We start from the raw sequence: 17,059 nt of genomic DNA, 5'->3' as shown, positions 1-17,059 counted from the left end.
CCTGATCTACATTAATGATCTTCCAAATCATATCCTTACATCATTTGTAGACATTTATGCTGACGACACTACCATTTATGGTACCACATCTAAGACAGTAAACGAGCAAGTTCTCTCCAATTCTCTCTCCTCTGATCTTGAGCACGTAGTACAATGGGGAAAGGAGTGGCTGGTTACTTTTAATGCATCTAAAACCAAGCTTCTCTCTTTACATCATCAACATTCTAATCCACATTTGTCATCAATTGAAATGAATGGCTCTCGTCTTCAGGAGGCCTCAAGTTTTGACAAGCTTCTGGGCTTGACCATTACTCCTGATCTTAAATGGAACACGTATATCAAATCTGTTGCCAAGGCCGCTGGAAAAATGGTGGGATCTTTCTCTCGATCCGGTAGATATCTCACTGCTGATGCTATTCTCTATCTATATAAGAGCCAGATACGTCCAAGGATGGAATACTGTTGCCACATCTGGGCAGGAGCTGCTAGAAAGGACTTGTCCTGCCTTGATAGAGTTCAAAATAGACTTTGTAGCCTCGTAGGAGATGTCCTTTTCTCCTCCTTGCAACCTCTATCTCACAGAAGAGATGTTGCGAGTTTGTCTCTGATGTATCGTTATTTTCATGGAAAGTGTTCAACTGAGCTTCAATCTATGGTCCCCCCTCGCCAAACTTTCACAAGAAACACTCGTCTAGCTGTAAACACTATCAATAATTCCCCCTCTCTTTATCTGTGCCTAAACCTAAACGTAGATTCCATGAACAAAGCTTCTTTCTTAGAACTGCACGCCTGTGGAATTGTCTTCCGTTTTCCTGCTTTCCGGCTGACTACAATATGGTTGTGTTCAAGTCTAAAGTTAATAAGTTCTTGATGAGCCGTTCCATATAAGTTATCAAATTTACCAAATTTTCATTACTAATGATTACTATATTGACCAATTTCTACTGTACACTCTTTAACCCTTATCCTTGAGTGGCCTCTGGGCCTTGATAATGTGGTGATGCCTTTGTAAAAAAAAAAAAAAGAAAAAAAAAAGATGGTTATATTTGCTGATGACACCACTCTCTATAATAGGCACGAGGGGAAAACAAATGAACACATATCTAAGGAAATGCCAGAAACACTAGAGGAAGACCTCCAATCTGTAGTGGAATGGGGACAAAAATGGATGGTCACATTCAATGCTGCCAAGACTAAGCTTGTTTCCTTCAATAATTTTCAATAATTACAAGAAACCTTTTCTACCACCAATAGCAATGGCCAAGAACCTGAAAGTACTTCCTTTAAACTCCTCGGCCTAATGTTTACAGGGAACATGAAGTGGAATATATACATTGAGAGCATTGCCAAGGTTGCTGCAAAGAAGGTGGGCTCTCTCTACCATGCTAGAAAACTACTTACGCCTCAAAGTATCCTGTACCTCTATAAGACCACCATTTGCCTATGTATGGAGTACTGTTGTCACATTTGGGCTGGTGCATCTGCTGCTTGTCTCTCATTCCTGGACAGGGTTCAAAAGAGAATCGCCATCCTGATAGGTCCTGAACTGTCATCTAAGTCCCATCGACGAAATGTTGCATCCCTCTGCCTGTTCTACTTTAATGGTGAATGCTCTGACGAACTACAAGCACTTGTACCTCCTCAACATGACTACCCCCAACAAACCCGATAAGCAACTAAGTCCCACCCGTTTACAGTAGAGATCCCTAGGTGTAAGAAAGTCTTTTACTCCAATAGTTTCTTCCCCATAACTACAGGACTTTGGAACTCCCTTCCAGGATTCTGCTCTCCGAACTGTACTGATATGCAGAAGTTCAAGTGTAATGTGAACAAACATCTTGCTACTCATCTCCCTTCATAATGCCCCTGCAACTTATGTCCCCGATAGTAGCCCCCTACTTCAAAGTGGCACTTTGCCTTGTTTGGGGTGAAAATTGATTAAAAAAAAGTTAAAAAATTAAAATTAAAAAAAAAACTCAGAAACCCATACAGAATTTTAAACTCATCCCTTTATTTAATCCAATGGGCTAAATTTTATCATTCTTTCAACCATAACCGGGTAAAATTGTTAATTTTATTTTATTCTTAGTTATTATCGCCTCTAGTAAGGATTGAACCCTCAACCTCAGATAGGCTGATTATTAATCACCGCCTTTCATCCAGTGCATAAAAATGTTATCTTTTTCCTTTTTTTTGTTATTATAGTTTCTTTTAATTTGAAACAATTTAAAATCTTTCCACCGATCGAGTCAGTTCAAAGATTAACTTTAGTAATGACAAAAAGAAAAAATGTTTGAATCATTTGCATTTTCTGTCTCTCACCTGTGAGAAGCCAGAAGAATTTCTGGTGCTCTGTACCATCGTGTGGCAACATATTCGGTAAGATTTGGATTCCCCATTTCATCGATCCCAATTTGAGAAAGAGAACGAGCCAGGCCAAAGTCGCAAATCTTCACCAAACAATCTGTGTTTAACAGAATATTGGAAGGCTACAAAACAAAAAGATTCAAATAATTAAAATCAAGGAAGAGAAATATTGCACATGCACATGTGTGACAAATAACTGATTGCCTTTTTAACTGTGAATCTGGCATTACTGCATATTCAGGTGACATTATTCCACCACCCACAGGTCACTCTTCTCTCATTCTTTTAAAATGTTGTTGATGTCAGAATTAGACTTAGAGTTAGGAACTCCTGCATCCTGTGACACACCAGGGAGTCAAAGTATACCGTTAATGTCAAGTCCACAGCATTAAACAAATTAAAGTGTTGGCATAAATATGTATGCAAATTACCTTTTGGTCTCGATGGATGACGTTACCAGAATGCAGGTACTTTGTGGCTTTTAACAGTTGGTACATGATGTAGCGCTTGTGAACATCTTTCAAAATATTGCCTCGTTTGATTACCTTGTGGAGGTCAGTCTCTGACAAAAAAGAAAACTGGAGTAGTTCATAAGTTATAAAAAAGGAAATTTTAATTTAGATCATAAAATTACTAACGGAAACTTGGTATCTGCCGATCTGAGGCCCAAACTATACTATTATGTTAATTGTACTATTGTACTTCTATTACTAATGGGGATTTGTCTGAAGCTGAAACTATACTACTACTTATATTAATGGTACTATTGTGCACCAAATCTCTATTAGTAATACACAAATGAAATTTTCTATCAGAACAGTAGCAGAACCTTGCAATTAAGAAGTTGAGCAACCAGATGTTTGTTCACATTACACTTAAGTTTTTACATGTTAGTACAGTCTGGAAAGCAGGAAACAGAGAAAGAATTCTAAAATGTAGCAGTACAATGGGAAGAAACCTTCAGAATAAAGTCTCTCCAGCATCATAGGACGTCTACAGTGAAGGCATGGAATTTTGCTGATTTTGGGGTTATTTATGTCAAGGGAACAATATTGTAATAACAATTTTTTTTCTCTTCCCTCGTGAAGCAACAAGTATTGTGGTTTATAGAATAATTAACAGAATCCCCATAACAGTTAGTAATGAACTCCATTCTTGCAATCAGACTAGCACCGACTCTGTGTTCCAATGGTAGTACCAAGGTAACAAAACTTCTGAACAGCCTCAATAGCTTTGGCATCTAATTATATTTTCTCCATATCTGAATTCTCATCCATCTCCATTGTCTTACACTTCTTGCATATTAGCTTGTTATCTTCTCTTCACCTACCAGTAATTCCACTTCGCATATCTTAACCAATGCTTAAAGATATCACAACAAACTGGCCGCAAAACTTTGCCTATTGATCAATCATTCAGTCATGCATGAAATAACATTTCCATTGGTAAATACTCAGATATATTTGTCTTTTACTTAAATTCACCCCAAATAAGGCAAATTGCAACTCGGCCATAAGGAATTACTGTGAATTAATGACCTTGCATATGGGGACACTCTAAGTAGGGAGTTGAACAGCAAGATGTCTGTTCACATTACAGTTAGATTTTTACATGTTAGTACAATCTGCAAAGCAGGAAACAGGGAAGGAATTCCAAGGTTTCACAGTACTAGGGAAGAAACCTTCAGAGTAAAAGGCTCTCCGGTATCAGGAGACTTCTGCAGTGGAGGCATGGGATTTTGCTGATTGTCACATTAGTTAGAGTATTTATATTGAGAGGCAACATTGCTATGAGTTTGTAGATCTTACTGTAACACTATTTGTTTAGTTGCCACTTTCAGCATAGTAACATAGATATTCTTGCTGAGTGATGAGGCATGTCGCGTAAGAGTTGGACATTGTTTTTCCTATAATCCTATTCTTAAAACTCTCTCTCTCTCTCTCTCTCTCTCTCTCTCTCTCTCTCTCTCTCTCTCTCTCTCTCTCTTTTGACTAACCAGCATGGAGTAAACACATAATTCTGTCTCTCCGCAAAAGGAGGGGGAACCCCTTTTTCCCCAGCACAATGAGCTAGTTAAGGGTAGCTAAGTCTGTTAAAACTGTTAAAAGTTCCATTATTATTATTCTTATATTTATAACATATTATAATTTTTTGTATAATAAAAAGTTAAGATTCTTTTATTTAAAATAAATTATGTTGTGAATCATTGTTCACCACCGAGCCCATTTGTGCTAGCTGCCATTCCAACCAGAAAACCGACACCAAGAAGTCATGGACAGCCCAACAAAAGAGGTACGTATCCATTTGATTTTTGAAAGAATTACAGTGGAGAACTGGTTTAAAAACCAAGACACTCTCCCCTCCCCCTAAGAAATCATTACCATTACGACCAGAGATGGAAAACAACAAAGAAGTCCAACAGACTGAAGTATGTTTTATTGTTTTTGAAAGTTATTAAAACTGGTGGGGCCTGGAGTCGTTCATATGATGGAGCAAGTGTCTCTCCCCAGCAAATGATCATTTGTTACACCTGTGGAGCAGAAAAGTCCCAATGACGACCAGGTAACACCCACCAAAAATATATATTGCCATATTGGTTACCGTTCCTAGTACGTTTCTTGACTAAGTTAACCCACCACGGATTAATTTATATTATCATATTGGTGCTGTGACCAGGATTATTCCTCGCCTAGGAATAAGCTCGACCCTGTGAAGTTTAAAAAAATTCTAGACGATCCTAAAACTATCATTAAATAAAACGAAAAATTATGATGGTTAAAAATCACAGCAACTCTTTCTGGTCTGTGAAAAAAAAAGTAAATGAATGTGGCCGCACATAGGAATAATTGATTTAGATAGTGAACTCAGGAACATTTTTCTCCTCTTTTAACTATCGGGAACTTTCCGAAAATTTTTCACTCATGAAAAAAATGTTTCACTTATTTAAGAAAAAATCTATTACGAAATATTTCAGTCACGCTTTTCAAATAAATATAAAGAAAGAAATTCTTCTTCATAAAAAGAAAATGTGTATTTTAAATAATTCACTAGACAGGTGAATTCAGAAATTCTCTATCACATCGAACTGTGAAAAAAATGTTTCTGTTCCATGAAAAAAAAAACTTCAAATAAATGAAAAGAAAAGGAACCCTTCTTCAATTAAAAGTGAACATTTGGAAAAAAAATCCAACATAGGTCGATGTCAGAAAATCTCTTCAACACATCAATCTGTGATTTAAAAAAATGTGTATCTGTTCCATGAAAAGCAACTAACCTTGTTTAATTGATTTTAACATGTTGGTTCATGTGTTGGTCAGGTTCTGAACTTGACTCAGTACATAGAGGATGGGTATGAAAGAAAAAAAATCACAGGGGCTGTATTTATCGACCTCACGGCAGCCTATGACACCATCAACCACTGAGCACTTCTGCTGAAAGTTGGCCAGACCTTGAAGAACAGAAAAATGGTTTCCATTATAGAATCTCTTCTCCGGAATCGAAGATTCTTTGTTGAAATGGATGGTAGGCAGAGTCGGTGGAGGTCACAGAAGAATGGTCTGCCCCAGGGTTCTGTCTTGGCGCCGACTTTGTTTAACATCTATACAAATAACCTACCAGAATTTACAGACATCCGTAGATTCATCTATGCGGATGACACATGTCTTGCGACACAAGACAAGAGCTTTGAAGCAATTGAGAAAAGAATCTCCAGTGCCTTAAAAACCCTAGCCTCCTACTATAAGAAATGGTTCCTCAATCCCAATCCTGGGAAAACAAAAGTTTATAGTTTCCACCTTAACAACCACATAGCCAACAGGACGCTGAAGATCCAATGGGAAGGTAAGGAGTTAGTAAATGAACCATATCCAGTCTACCTTGGCATCACACTGGACCGAACTCTCTCCTTCAAGACACACATAGACAAGCTCCGAAAGAAGATCATGCCTCGAATTAACTTAGTCAACATACTGGCTAACTCGAGTTGGGGAGCAGACCCACACACGCTAAGGACAACATCATTAGCCCTATGTTACTCCACGGCTGAATATAGCTCTGCAATATGGTCTCGCTCAGCCCATGCTCACTGCATTGACGCAGATCTCCACAAAGCTTGCCGGATCATAACCGGAAACTTAAAAAGCACACCTCTACCAGCCCTATACCGATTAAGTGGCATACCACCACCTAAAGTCCGCCGGGATATAATTGCGAGAGTTGAGCGTACTAAACAACTCGAAGACCCCAGACACCCTCTCTATGGCTACTCGGAGGTGGCTAGACGACTTGTGTCCCGGCGAAGCTTTGCCACAGTGGAGGAACTACCGGACACTCCTACATCCTCTTACTGGCTGCTGATGTGGAGAGAGGTAGACCCTCAGTCTACAAATATAGCACTGCCAGAGCCCAGTGAAACCTTACCACCTGGCACACACCTGGCCCGTTCGGAGTGGGTCACTCTGAATAGGGCAAGGGCAAAAGTTGCAAAAACTGGCGACAACCTCCTCATGTGGGGTTACTCTACAACTGCTGAATGCCCCTGTGGTGCCCAAGTTCAGACTATCGAACACATTTTAACATCTTACCCACTGGGGCCCAACTGCATGGACGAAGACCTCAGTGTTGGTAATGAAACCGCACGCTGCTGGTTGAAGAGATGGAGCGACAAGATATGATAACATGTTGGTATTATTTCATTTGGGATTGATAAAATAGGACTTATGATTGAAAACCAACATCAAAAAGTCGTGGATAGCTCAACAAAAAAGGTACGTCTCCATTTGATTTTCCAAAGGATTATAGAGGGGACTTGGTTGAAAAACCAAGAAACTCTTCCCTCCCTCCTAAAAAAAACTGTTGCCATTATGACCAGAGATGGACAACAATGAAGAAGAAACGGGTTAACGTATATTGTCATATTATTTTAGAAGCTCTGTCTGTCAGTCTGTCACATTTTTGTTTAAAAATTTGAAGCAGTAGTTATATTTTCTGTCATGCTAAAATGTGAAATATTAATATACGTGCAAATTGAATGAATACATCTCAAGAATCCATCCATTCTTATTTGTATTATTTGAATTCTTCAGACGACTGTTCTCATCTTGAGTGTTATTTACACAAAGTTTCAACTAATGTAACCTCTGACCTTCTTCAGGTGTATCTTGCCGAACTCAGTAATTTTTCTGTCAAACTTGGGAATCTGCACGGAATTTCAAACGGAACCCTTTACTTAATCCATCAGCCATGATTGGGAAGAAGTCCTAAGTATTTTGCAATTATATGTTGAATGTCGCATGCACTGAGGATTGAACCTTCAATCTCCAGTAGAGTGTAATTTACAAGTAAATTTTACCAAATACTCTATCCACTATGCTACTGGTTCTTTGCAAATCCAAATAATACAAATAATCAATGTTTGTCTCAGAAATTCAGAAACGCTATTTTATTTATTTGCAAACTGAGTTATGTTATTTTTTTAAAGACACTAAGACATGGTTGGTAAGCAACAAATAGATGATAAAAAGAAGGGCTGCAATGGATGAATAAATAAATTTTACCCATGAATTCAAATATCAGATAGATATCTCGATCATTTTCAGCTTTGATCACTTTATGCAGTTTTATGATGTTCGGGTGGCCAGCAAAGTCTTGAAGAAACATGATCTCTCGAAATGTCCTCTAAAAACAATAAGAATAAACAAAACGGTCTAGATTAAATAATGCACCAACAAAAATAATTTAGTTACGTATTTTGATTTTTTAATTGTTTTCATTTTTATCAGCAATTTAATTATTTATAGTCTTTACTAGCAATTTTATCATTTTCATCTTTTACCAGAAAATAAATTTGGATAACATTTTTAATTAAAAGGTGAAGTAACTCTTTGCCCATGAGTTAATTCCTTTACCTCCAAATGATTGCGAGAGTGAGTTATGTCCCTTGCCTTTTTTCAAGCAGCTGACACTATTGATAGGACGTGTCATATAGTGCTCTTATATTTAGACGTCTGAACTAATAAGTAATTTTTCTTTCGTTTTAAATAAAGAATAATATCGTTTATCTATACAAAAGAGTTTTTATTAAAGTAATTCTTTATATTTATTCCATATCTCACAATAACCGCCATTTTAATTCAATTGATGAAAGATTAAGATAAACTAAGGAAACCACTTTTCACCAGATGAAAAAAAACTTTTTTTGTAAGAAAAGAACAAGATAAAGAAAGAATGGAAACTTCTGAAAACTTATTAGTAAAGGGTTTTAAGATACCAACAAAGGTTGTTTAAGAAATTACAACTCAATAATTTAATTACTTTGAACCAACAATGTATACAGCAACTGAAAATGCAAAGTGTTCACACTCTAATAACTACTCAGATCAAACTATTTTGCAGATAGTTTATTTGAAAACAGAGAAGAATTCGTCTATGACAAACATCAAGGAATTACTTTTAGTTCATGGTTTTCACATTTGAAAAATATTTTCTTAACTGTTTTTTCCCATGAGGAGGATGAGTAAAACATGCGTTTATCATTAAGAGTCGTTACATAATTTTTATTCTTCTGAAACAAGCAAAAGATTTAAGAATCAGTAGAACAGCATATAAATATTCTTAGTATTCAACAACATGTTATAATTGTATAAATTAAAAAGAAACAAAACAAGCTGAGCATGCAGTCTTTCTCTACAGATTAAAAGTTTATCATGACTAATGTTTGTGCAAAATTTTTAAAAAATCCAAGGTGTCGTTATTGAAAAAAGTGCTAACAAATGAACGGATGAACGATTTGGGAGCAATTTTACCCCTATAATGCCTCCTAGGAGGGGGGGGGGCAACCAGAGTTATCCCGGAAAATCAGTTCTGACAATAATTTACTTTCATCATGACTAATGTTTGTGCAAAATTAAAAAAAAAAAATCCAGGCGTGGTTATTAAGAAAAGTGTGAACAAAATAATGGACAAATGGACGAAAATGAATTACTAGATCCAATCCCTCCTTTGTCGAGGAACCAAAAAAAACAAAACAAGGTGTGACTGACGACTATATTACCTTTATTTGTTATGTAAATCACAAACATGAAAACTTTAAAATGAAATCCTTCACTGAGGACCATTTTGAATGTCTGATATTGATTTCAGTACAATAATCTCCAGAAGATTCGGATATTTGTATCCATCTACTTTCAAGATTGGGCCAGGATAAACATATCACTGTCAAAACTCTTCTATGGAGTGCCAACATTTATTAAGTTGTGAATGCAACACTATGTTAAACGAACAGTCTAACTATATATTAACTACAATATTTGAGTAAGGTCTAACTATATATTAACTACAATATTTGAGTAAGGGCTAACTATATATAAACTACAATATTTGAGTAAGGGCTAATAAGCCTGCTATAAGGAAAATCCCTCCAAGAGCTTGCTGGAATTGTTGCAAGACGCATTGATTTGTAGTTTTGTCCAATTTAAGAAGCATAAGTTTCAGAAATGTTTTGATTACAAATTGTAAAGAAAGATGTAATGCTCAGAAAAGTTAACCGTTCAACATCCACATAGGTCAATCAAATTTGAAAGGCTGGAAAAAATGAAATTCAAATTCTGTGTTTGCATCATTTAAAATTGATTTTGACCGTTGGGGAAAGTTGATTACTGCTCTTTCCTTGGAATAGTTAGCCAGAACTTCATCGAGTACGTGCATCTCGTAACAATCTTTTCGAAAAGGATGCACCATGGTAATGATCTTTTGAGTATCAGTGAGCTAAAATCTTTACTTTATTTAAATACTAGCCTGCGTGCACGGCGTTGCCTGAGTGTTTCAAGGTGTGTGTTGAGCAAAAAATAAAACAAACAAAAAAGTGGTAGTAGGCAGGCAGGCTCGAACTCCTGACACGAAGACAGAAAAGAAAGTAAAAGAAAATCTGACATCTTACTGCTACTCCATGCCGTGATCAGAAGTTCGGAGCGTTAAAATTAGGCAAAGTCAATCCAACCGATATGATAACTTGGAAAAATGGCCCGCAAAAAATCGACCCCCCCCTTGTAGAAAACTGCCCAGTTAAGAGTGAAGGAATTAATGTTTTTGGCCAAATTTTTTATATTTGTCCCTGAGATGTCGAGCTTCAAAATTATGGTTATCGCTTGAAATTCTCGAAATTGTCGAAAGTTTTAGGCATACATACAAATATACATACATGCATACACACATACATACATACATACATTTAAACAGACAGGTGAGATTTATATTTTTAGTATTATATACTAGCCTGTGTGCCTATATATAGGAGTAGTAAGCAGGCTCGAACCCGTAAGGTGAAAAAAAACAAACACTCTTATCAATGAGGCTACCGTGGTTGTGACGTCACGGACTGTTGAAATAACGCCTTTTATGCAACGCCGTTTATGTGAGCTTTGAATGATTTGCAAAACATGTCAGTGAAAAAAACGACCCTCCCTGTAGAAAACTGCCCAGTTGAGGGTGAAGGAATCAATGTTTTTGGCCAATTTTTCGATATTTGTCGTTTGAAGGGTCGAGCTTCAACAGGATATCGGTCTCATGAAAATCCGTCGCCTCTATCGAAAGTTTTAGGCATACATACATACATACATACATACATACATTTAAACAGACAGGTGAGATTTATATAATAGATATTGCTCACACACTACAACTCATCCATGGATATTACTGTTATTTCAGATGCATCCAAGTCATTGACATTTGCTGAGTGAAACTAGTCAAATAACAAAGAAAGCATTAGCAATAACTTTTTTCTTTTTTATTTACTTTCCTTTTTTTCTTTCTTTTTTTTTTTTTTTTCTTTTCTAGCATTTCATAAAATAAATAAAAGTAAAAACCAAAAAGTAATTTGGATCAACTTTACCTGCGCATCTGTTTTGTTACGGAAAGCATCAAAGATCTTTTTAACAGCCACAACTTCTTCTGTCTTTTTGTCAGTTGCCTTCCATACAATCCCATAAGCCTGCAACCAATGAAATATCGCATTAGTTTAAGATTCAAGCAAAGCAAATGAAAACCAAAGAAAGTTATGTTGAATTGCTGCACATGCCGATGTAGGTGATATTCCACTTGATGATGAAGTTACCTTTAGCTACCTTCGGTTACCTGAGTGCCACGTTGAATGCTGGTGCTGGTTATGAACCTGCTATCACTTCTCACTGTTGTGTTGTTTGGGATTGTAGGGGAAATTGTGGCTTACCATTAAAGCATCTGTGCATGTGTGTCATGTGGATTCGAGCTGTCAGATGGAGAGAGGATAGAATCAAGATGATGGCGCCCACAGCTTTTATAACTGGGTGGTTTTGCAAAGTGACAGAAAGTCTTGCAGCTCGTGTGCAAAATCTTGCTGCTTGGCTGCATAAAAAGAAGGTCGTGGGAAGAATCCTTGGAGGTGGTTGTAGGAAAATCCTTGGAGACTGTTGTTGCATGTTTCTGACTATCTTGCCTTTTTTTTATTAATTTTTTTCCTTTCTTTCTTAGGGAAAAATTGAAAAAATCTGTTGCCAATCTTTACATCAAGACACATATCTTTCAAGATTCAGATCAAAAGATCATCTTGCAGGGCAGTGAGACATGGGAAATGATTTCAGTGTAACGACCATGCTATAATCAGGTAGATGAGCAATAGCAAAATGGAAGAAAGGATCTTTTCAATTTTTGGTATGGATGAGATTTTGGATGCTTTATGAACTTTTCATATCATGTGATGTGATTCCTAACAGTGTGTCACCTTTATATCAGTTTCATAATATGCCTGGATATCATGGGTATTAAGAAACATGGTAAACGAAGGTTTTTTTAATGTGGAGAGAGTTCTGGATGGGAACCAATTAAGTTTAATGTCAGTACGTTCAGCATGCCATAATCTTTAAAGAAAAATATATTCTTTACCTACTGCATCATTTCTGGTAAAATTGCCTCTCATGCAAACTTTATGTTCATCGAGTAACTTAAATGTTCAAGCCTTGTTTGTGCAACTTGTCGAGAACAAGGAAAACTGAAATATTTTTATTTTTAGGTGATACTCTAGATTGACCTTTATATGTAATACTGCTTGTATTAAGAAACTGGCACATAAACCTTATATGCTTGCTTTTTTGGTTGAGAAGACTGCATGAAAATGGTGCAGTTCATCCAGTATTTTTTGTTTAAAAAAAAAAAAAATTATTGTAAGTTGTCAGCGGCCATTTTCGGTCATATTAAGGCGACTCAATAGATAAGGCATAAATTATTTAATTGGAATTCATTGAGATGAGCATTATTTATAATTTTATTTATTGCGGATAATTATCCTCATCTGTTATTAGTTGTTTCACGAAGTTTCGGCCAACTATTCCTCTGGTCTTCGTCAGGTGGTAACCGCGATGGATAGGAACTCTGAATCTCCTGACTGCATTCACTGCAATTACTGCCTTCCGTAGTTGTTGTTGTCTCACCACATCTTTGGTCAAGTAAGCCTCTGGCCGGCTTTCAGTAGGATTGAAACCGCTATCTTCAGACAATCATCACGTGGAACCGTAGAGATTCAACATCTCTATCAACTGCGCCACGGACCCCGAAGGGCGATCAAGGTTGAATTTTTTGGTTTTATTAATTCATGTTTATTTATCTGATCTTCCATGGTCGGTGGGGCATTAGAATACACCGACTGCCCCCCTGCAGAGGGTAAAAGTCCCTCAATGGGGGTCCTGGATATGACCTTAAACTATATCCAGTGGTGAGGCCCCAGCTTGTGGGCTTTGGGGAGTATGGAGGCACCCTTTAATTACCATTGCTCCCAGGTCCACTCTGACCCGGAGTGGTAGTACCTGTTAGGGTCCCAACTATGGGTTGAATAGAAACCGACGTGAAAACAACAAATATATTCTATTAAAAATTTTTTTCTTCAAAATCTTTGGATTCAGCATTAAATAACCCGAAAAGGGTTGATATGCCGTAAAACAAAAACAACCAACCAACCCATGGTCGGGTCTGTACCGAATGGTATATATATTATTTAATTGGAATTCATTGAGATGAGTATTATTTATTAATTTTTATTTATTGCGGACGATTATCCTCATCTTTTATTTTAATTTATTCTGGAGATTCAGAGTTCTTATCCGTCGCGGTTACCACCTGACGAAGGCCAGAGGAATAGTTGGCCGAAACGTGATGAAACAACTAATAAAAGATGAGAATAATTGTCCGCAATAAATAAAATTAATAGATAAGACATAAGACATACTTTAATTCAAGCAAGGGAAAATATAACACCGCCCCTCGCCATGTTAAGAATAGCTTTCTAACATGCATAGTTAATTTTATGTTTTAAAAGCAGAAATGTTGCATGAATGTGCATAAATTTTGGTATACCATTTTACTTTCCCCTGACAGGTGGGTGTATCAGGTTTTGAGGCAAGTTTCTTTTTTTCTTAGATATAAGTGTTGATCTGGAGAAGCACCTTATGTTATTTATTTTTGATACTTCTGCAATTTATGAACCGTGTTGAAATAATAACGTTATTATTTGGAAACCCATTCTTAGCATGCGAGGGGGTTGTTAACTCTTCCGTACTTTCACATAACAATTTAATAAATGGATAATGCCGTTGAAATTTAAAAAACAACAAAAAAAAACTAGTATGACCCATGAACTTCACAAGTCTTTCTCAATTTTTTTGCTTGCATATCCCGCCATTGTTTTCAGCCATTCTGAAATACCAGTTTAAGACAGGTTGGGATTGCACAACCCTTACCTCTCTGCAAAATCTCTGTGCAGACACATTTACAGGAGTATTTATTGTCTTCCGATGCTGAAAAGAGGCTACGATCTACATGTATGTAAAAGACTACATATATTTTGTTTGTTCCTGTGCATAAGTGATGACGTCATCCATTAAAACAGATAGTGATAACAGTGCACAGTGAATGACGTCATCCACCAAATCAAAGAAAGGAATGAAGAGATCTTCTATTAGGCCTTATCTAGTGACTATCCGTGACTCGAAAAAAAAAATCATATCTTAACTTTTCTGGATTAACATGTTTTGTTGCGTTGTCTTACTAATTGTGGCAATTCTGTTCATCCTTACTTTTTATAGGTGCCTTATATCGCCTATACACAAGTTTTGTTTACATCTCCGAACTCATCATTTGCCAAAAGTTACTCAAGGATTCACTTTGTTTCTTCCATATTTTGTGGCTTCTACAGAATTTGAACCGAACCATCTACCACTAATCTCACCCCTTTCTCTTAGACAGTGTCCAAAGAAAGAGTCTTCAATCTAATAGGTTCTGCACGATCAATCAAACTCCAACCTCTGTTCCATCATCACAATGTTGCATCCTTGTTTTGCAGGTACTTTCTTTTTGTTTAATTTTACTTCAGTCAAAGTTCTCACAAATCTTGGGGCTCCCTACCTTTATCCAGCTTCGTACTGTGACTTGAGGTAATATCACTTGAAGAAAGTGCACCAATCTTCGTAAAAGCCAATGTTGGCCAACCATACTGAGCAGATATAATTTGGGCTACAAATACTATGTGATTTTGACTAGATATGCAAGAAACTGTATTGTTATAGTAAAGCACAAAATAAATTGCTCATTCATTTAGGTGGTGATGATCGTCCTTGACATATGGATCACCATCTTTTGTGCTGTGTTTCTATGTTAGAAGGGGGAATAGTGACCTTTCACTAGTGAGTGAGGTTCGAACGAACTCCAAAATTCTTGGTTTTATACAAATAGTTATGTTATATAGACATAGTATAAGCAGGTGGAATTGCTCATTCACCAATCGTTTTGTGTGTTTTATCATATGTTGCCTTGACATATTGGCGATTCTCTCTTGTGATTTTATGTTTCTACTTCCGATGACACTGTTGTTTTCATCTTTCGCATCTATTGTTTTTGTGTGTCTTTCCTGTCCCTATCTGGAGACTTAAACCTCCTGATTCAATTCTGACTAACTCCTGAAATGATCTGTTTGAGATATACAAGGTGCTTTCAACAAGTTTCCATACTTTTACTGATAGTACACACATGAAACTTTAGTCTCCTTCCAAGTAATCTCCTTCGGCTGCAATGCACTTGTACCGTTTCCACAGCTTCTGGAAGGCTCCAGGGAAATCCTCTTATGTGAGCGTGTCAATGACCCTCGTAACAGTCTCTTTCATCCTCTCAATTGTCTCATAACAATAGCCTCTTGGTTTTCCTTGAGCTTAGGGAATAAACAAAAGTCATTGAGAGCAAGGTCTGGACTATAGGAGGATTGAGGAACTGTCTTGATGCCCATCTTGGTCAAATAGTTTGTGAAGGATGGAGTTGTGTATTCATGTAATCTTGTGCATCTTCATTTCCTTGCAAATAATGGTGTGTACAGTTTTCACTTATTGTCTCTATAAACACATGACGGTCCTTATCTATGACATTCTTTATTTGGCCAATCAACTCTGGTGTTCTGAGTTCCTTATTCCTTTCACACCTCTCATCATTTCTTACAGACTCCCTGCCTTCCTTTAATCTCTTATGCAACTCAAAAACTGATGCTCGATTTATGTAAGATGGTCCAAAAGCAATCTGAAGCATTCCATACATCTCTGTGGATTTTTTCCAAGTTTAAAACAGAATTTAATTGCATATCGTTCTTCTGTGCGCCCCCACGTCCAGATTGCATTTTTTTAATTCACCAACTGTGACAATCAGGCTTTAGTAGGGTGTATTCCAATTCCTACTGTAGCTGTTCCTTTGAATCTGAAATCATAAAAATTCGGCCAACATCTCATAAGATGTATGGCAATAACATAATTGATTTTCAAAAGTCTACAACAATTTTAAATGCTTGTACAAAAATGTCTGGAAACATATTGAAGGAACTTCATATATCAAAAACGTAAGACAAAACAAACAGCTTAAGCTGAAATTACCAGCCTTTTACGTAAGTTTTTATCTAGTCTAGGGGGCGCTTTTGTTTTAGTTTATTGTTATAAAATGCCTAATGTGGGGAAACTTGCTTTAACCCCTAACATAAACCAGATAACCGTGTTTAGAGACATAATAAATAATGACAAGGTAGTAGACGACATTACGACGAAAGGATATAAAAGCAATGAGCTGAAGGTTATGAAAAAATTTAGGCTGAAATTACCAGCCTTGTATGCAAGTTTTTATTTTGCTCAGATTGTTTTGTTGTTCTGATAAGGATGGGACGTGAGCATTAAGACATAATAATGTTGTTTTCATCTTGTTTTTTTGTGTGTCTTTTCTCTTCTTGTCTGAAAATCTAAAGCTCCCTAGTTTGTTTCCAACTAACCCCCTGAAGTGACCTAATGAAATACTCTGGTTTATTTTTGTCTTACATGAAACTTATCTCTACTTTAATCCCTCATGTCAAAAGCAAATAAATGTTACACACTTGTTGTGGGTTTGTTTTTCAAATCTCAAAAAAGAACATTTTGAAGATTCAAGCTGTCAATTATTTTGCCAGGCAACAGCAAAGTATCTTATCTGACAAAATATAATGGCATTTCTTATCTTCATTTTCATTCTGCTTTAGTGGACACTGGTGTAAATTTACAATATGAGCAGGCTGAGTTCGAATCCTGTAGGGTCCATCGAACCTTAATATTCCTGTAAGTACCTGATTCCCTGATTCTACAAAAAACAGAGGAAACCAATTCCAACA

General features: G+C 36.7%; 1 protein-coding gene across 1 annotated transcript in view; it reads right to left on the bottom strand.

Moving 5' to 3' along the window:
* LOC145279621 (extracellular signal-regulated kinase 2-like) overlaps window positions 1–17,059 on the bottom strand; it is a 97,195-nt gene that overhangs the window by 53,678 nt on the left and 26,458 nt on the right. The window contains exons 2-5 of the mRNA XM_080130831.1: window positions 11,258–11,356; window positions 7,923–8,043; window positions 2,799–2,929; window positions 2,323–2,489 (exon numbers count right to left, since the gene is read on the bottom strand). Coding sequence (XP_079986957.1) covers window positions 2,323–2,489; window positions 2,799–2,929; window positions 7,923–8,043; window positions 11,258–11,356 — 518 coding nt within the window. The remainder of the gene's footprint in view (window positions 1–2,322; window positions 2,490–2,798; window positions 2,930–7,922; window positions 8,044–11,257; window positions 11,357–17,059) is intronic.

The sequence above is a fragment of the Euprymna scolopes genome, chromosome 7, assembly GCF_053919585.1.
Source record: "Euprymna scolopes isolate OS-2025 chromosome 7, ASM5391958v1, whole genome shotgun sequence".
Classification (NCBI taxonomy): domain Eukaryota; kingdom Metazoa; phylum Mollusca; class Cephalopoda; order Sepiida; family Sepiolidae; genus Euprymna; species Euprymna scolopes.
The sequence above is the reverse complement of the archived record's forward strand: the minus strand, read 5'-3'. Positions and strand labels throughout refer to the sequence as shown.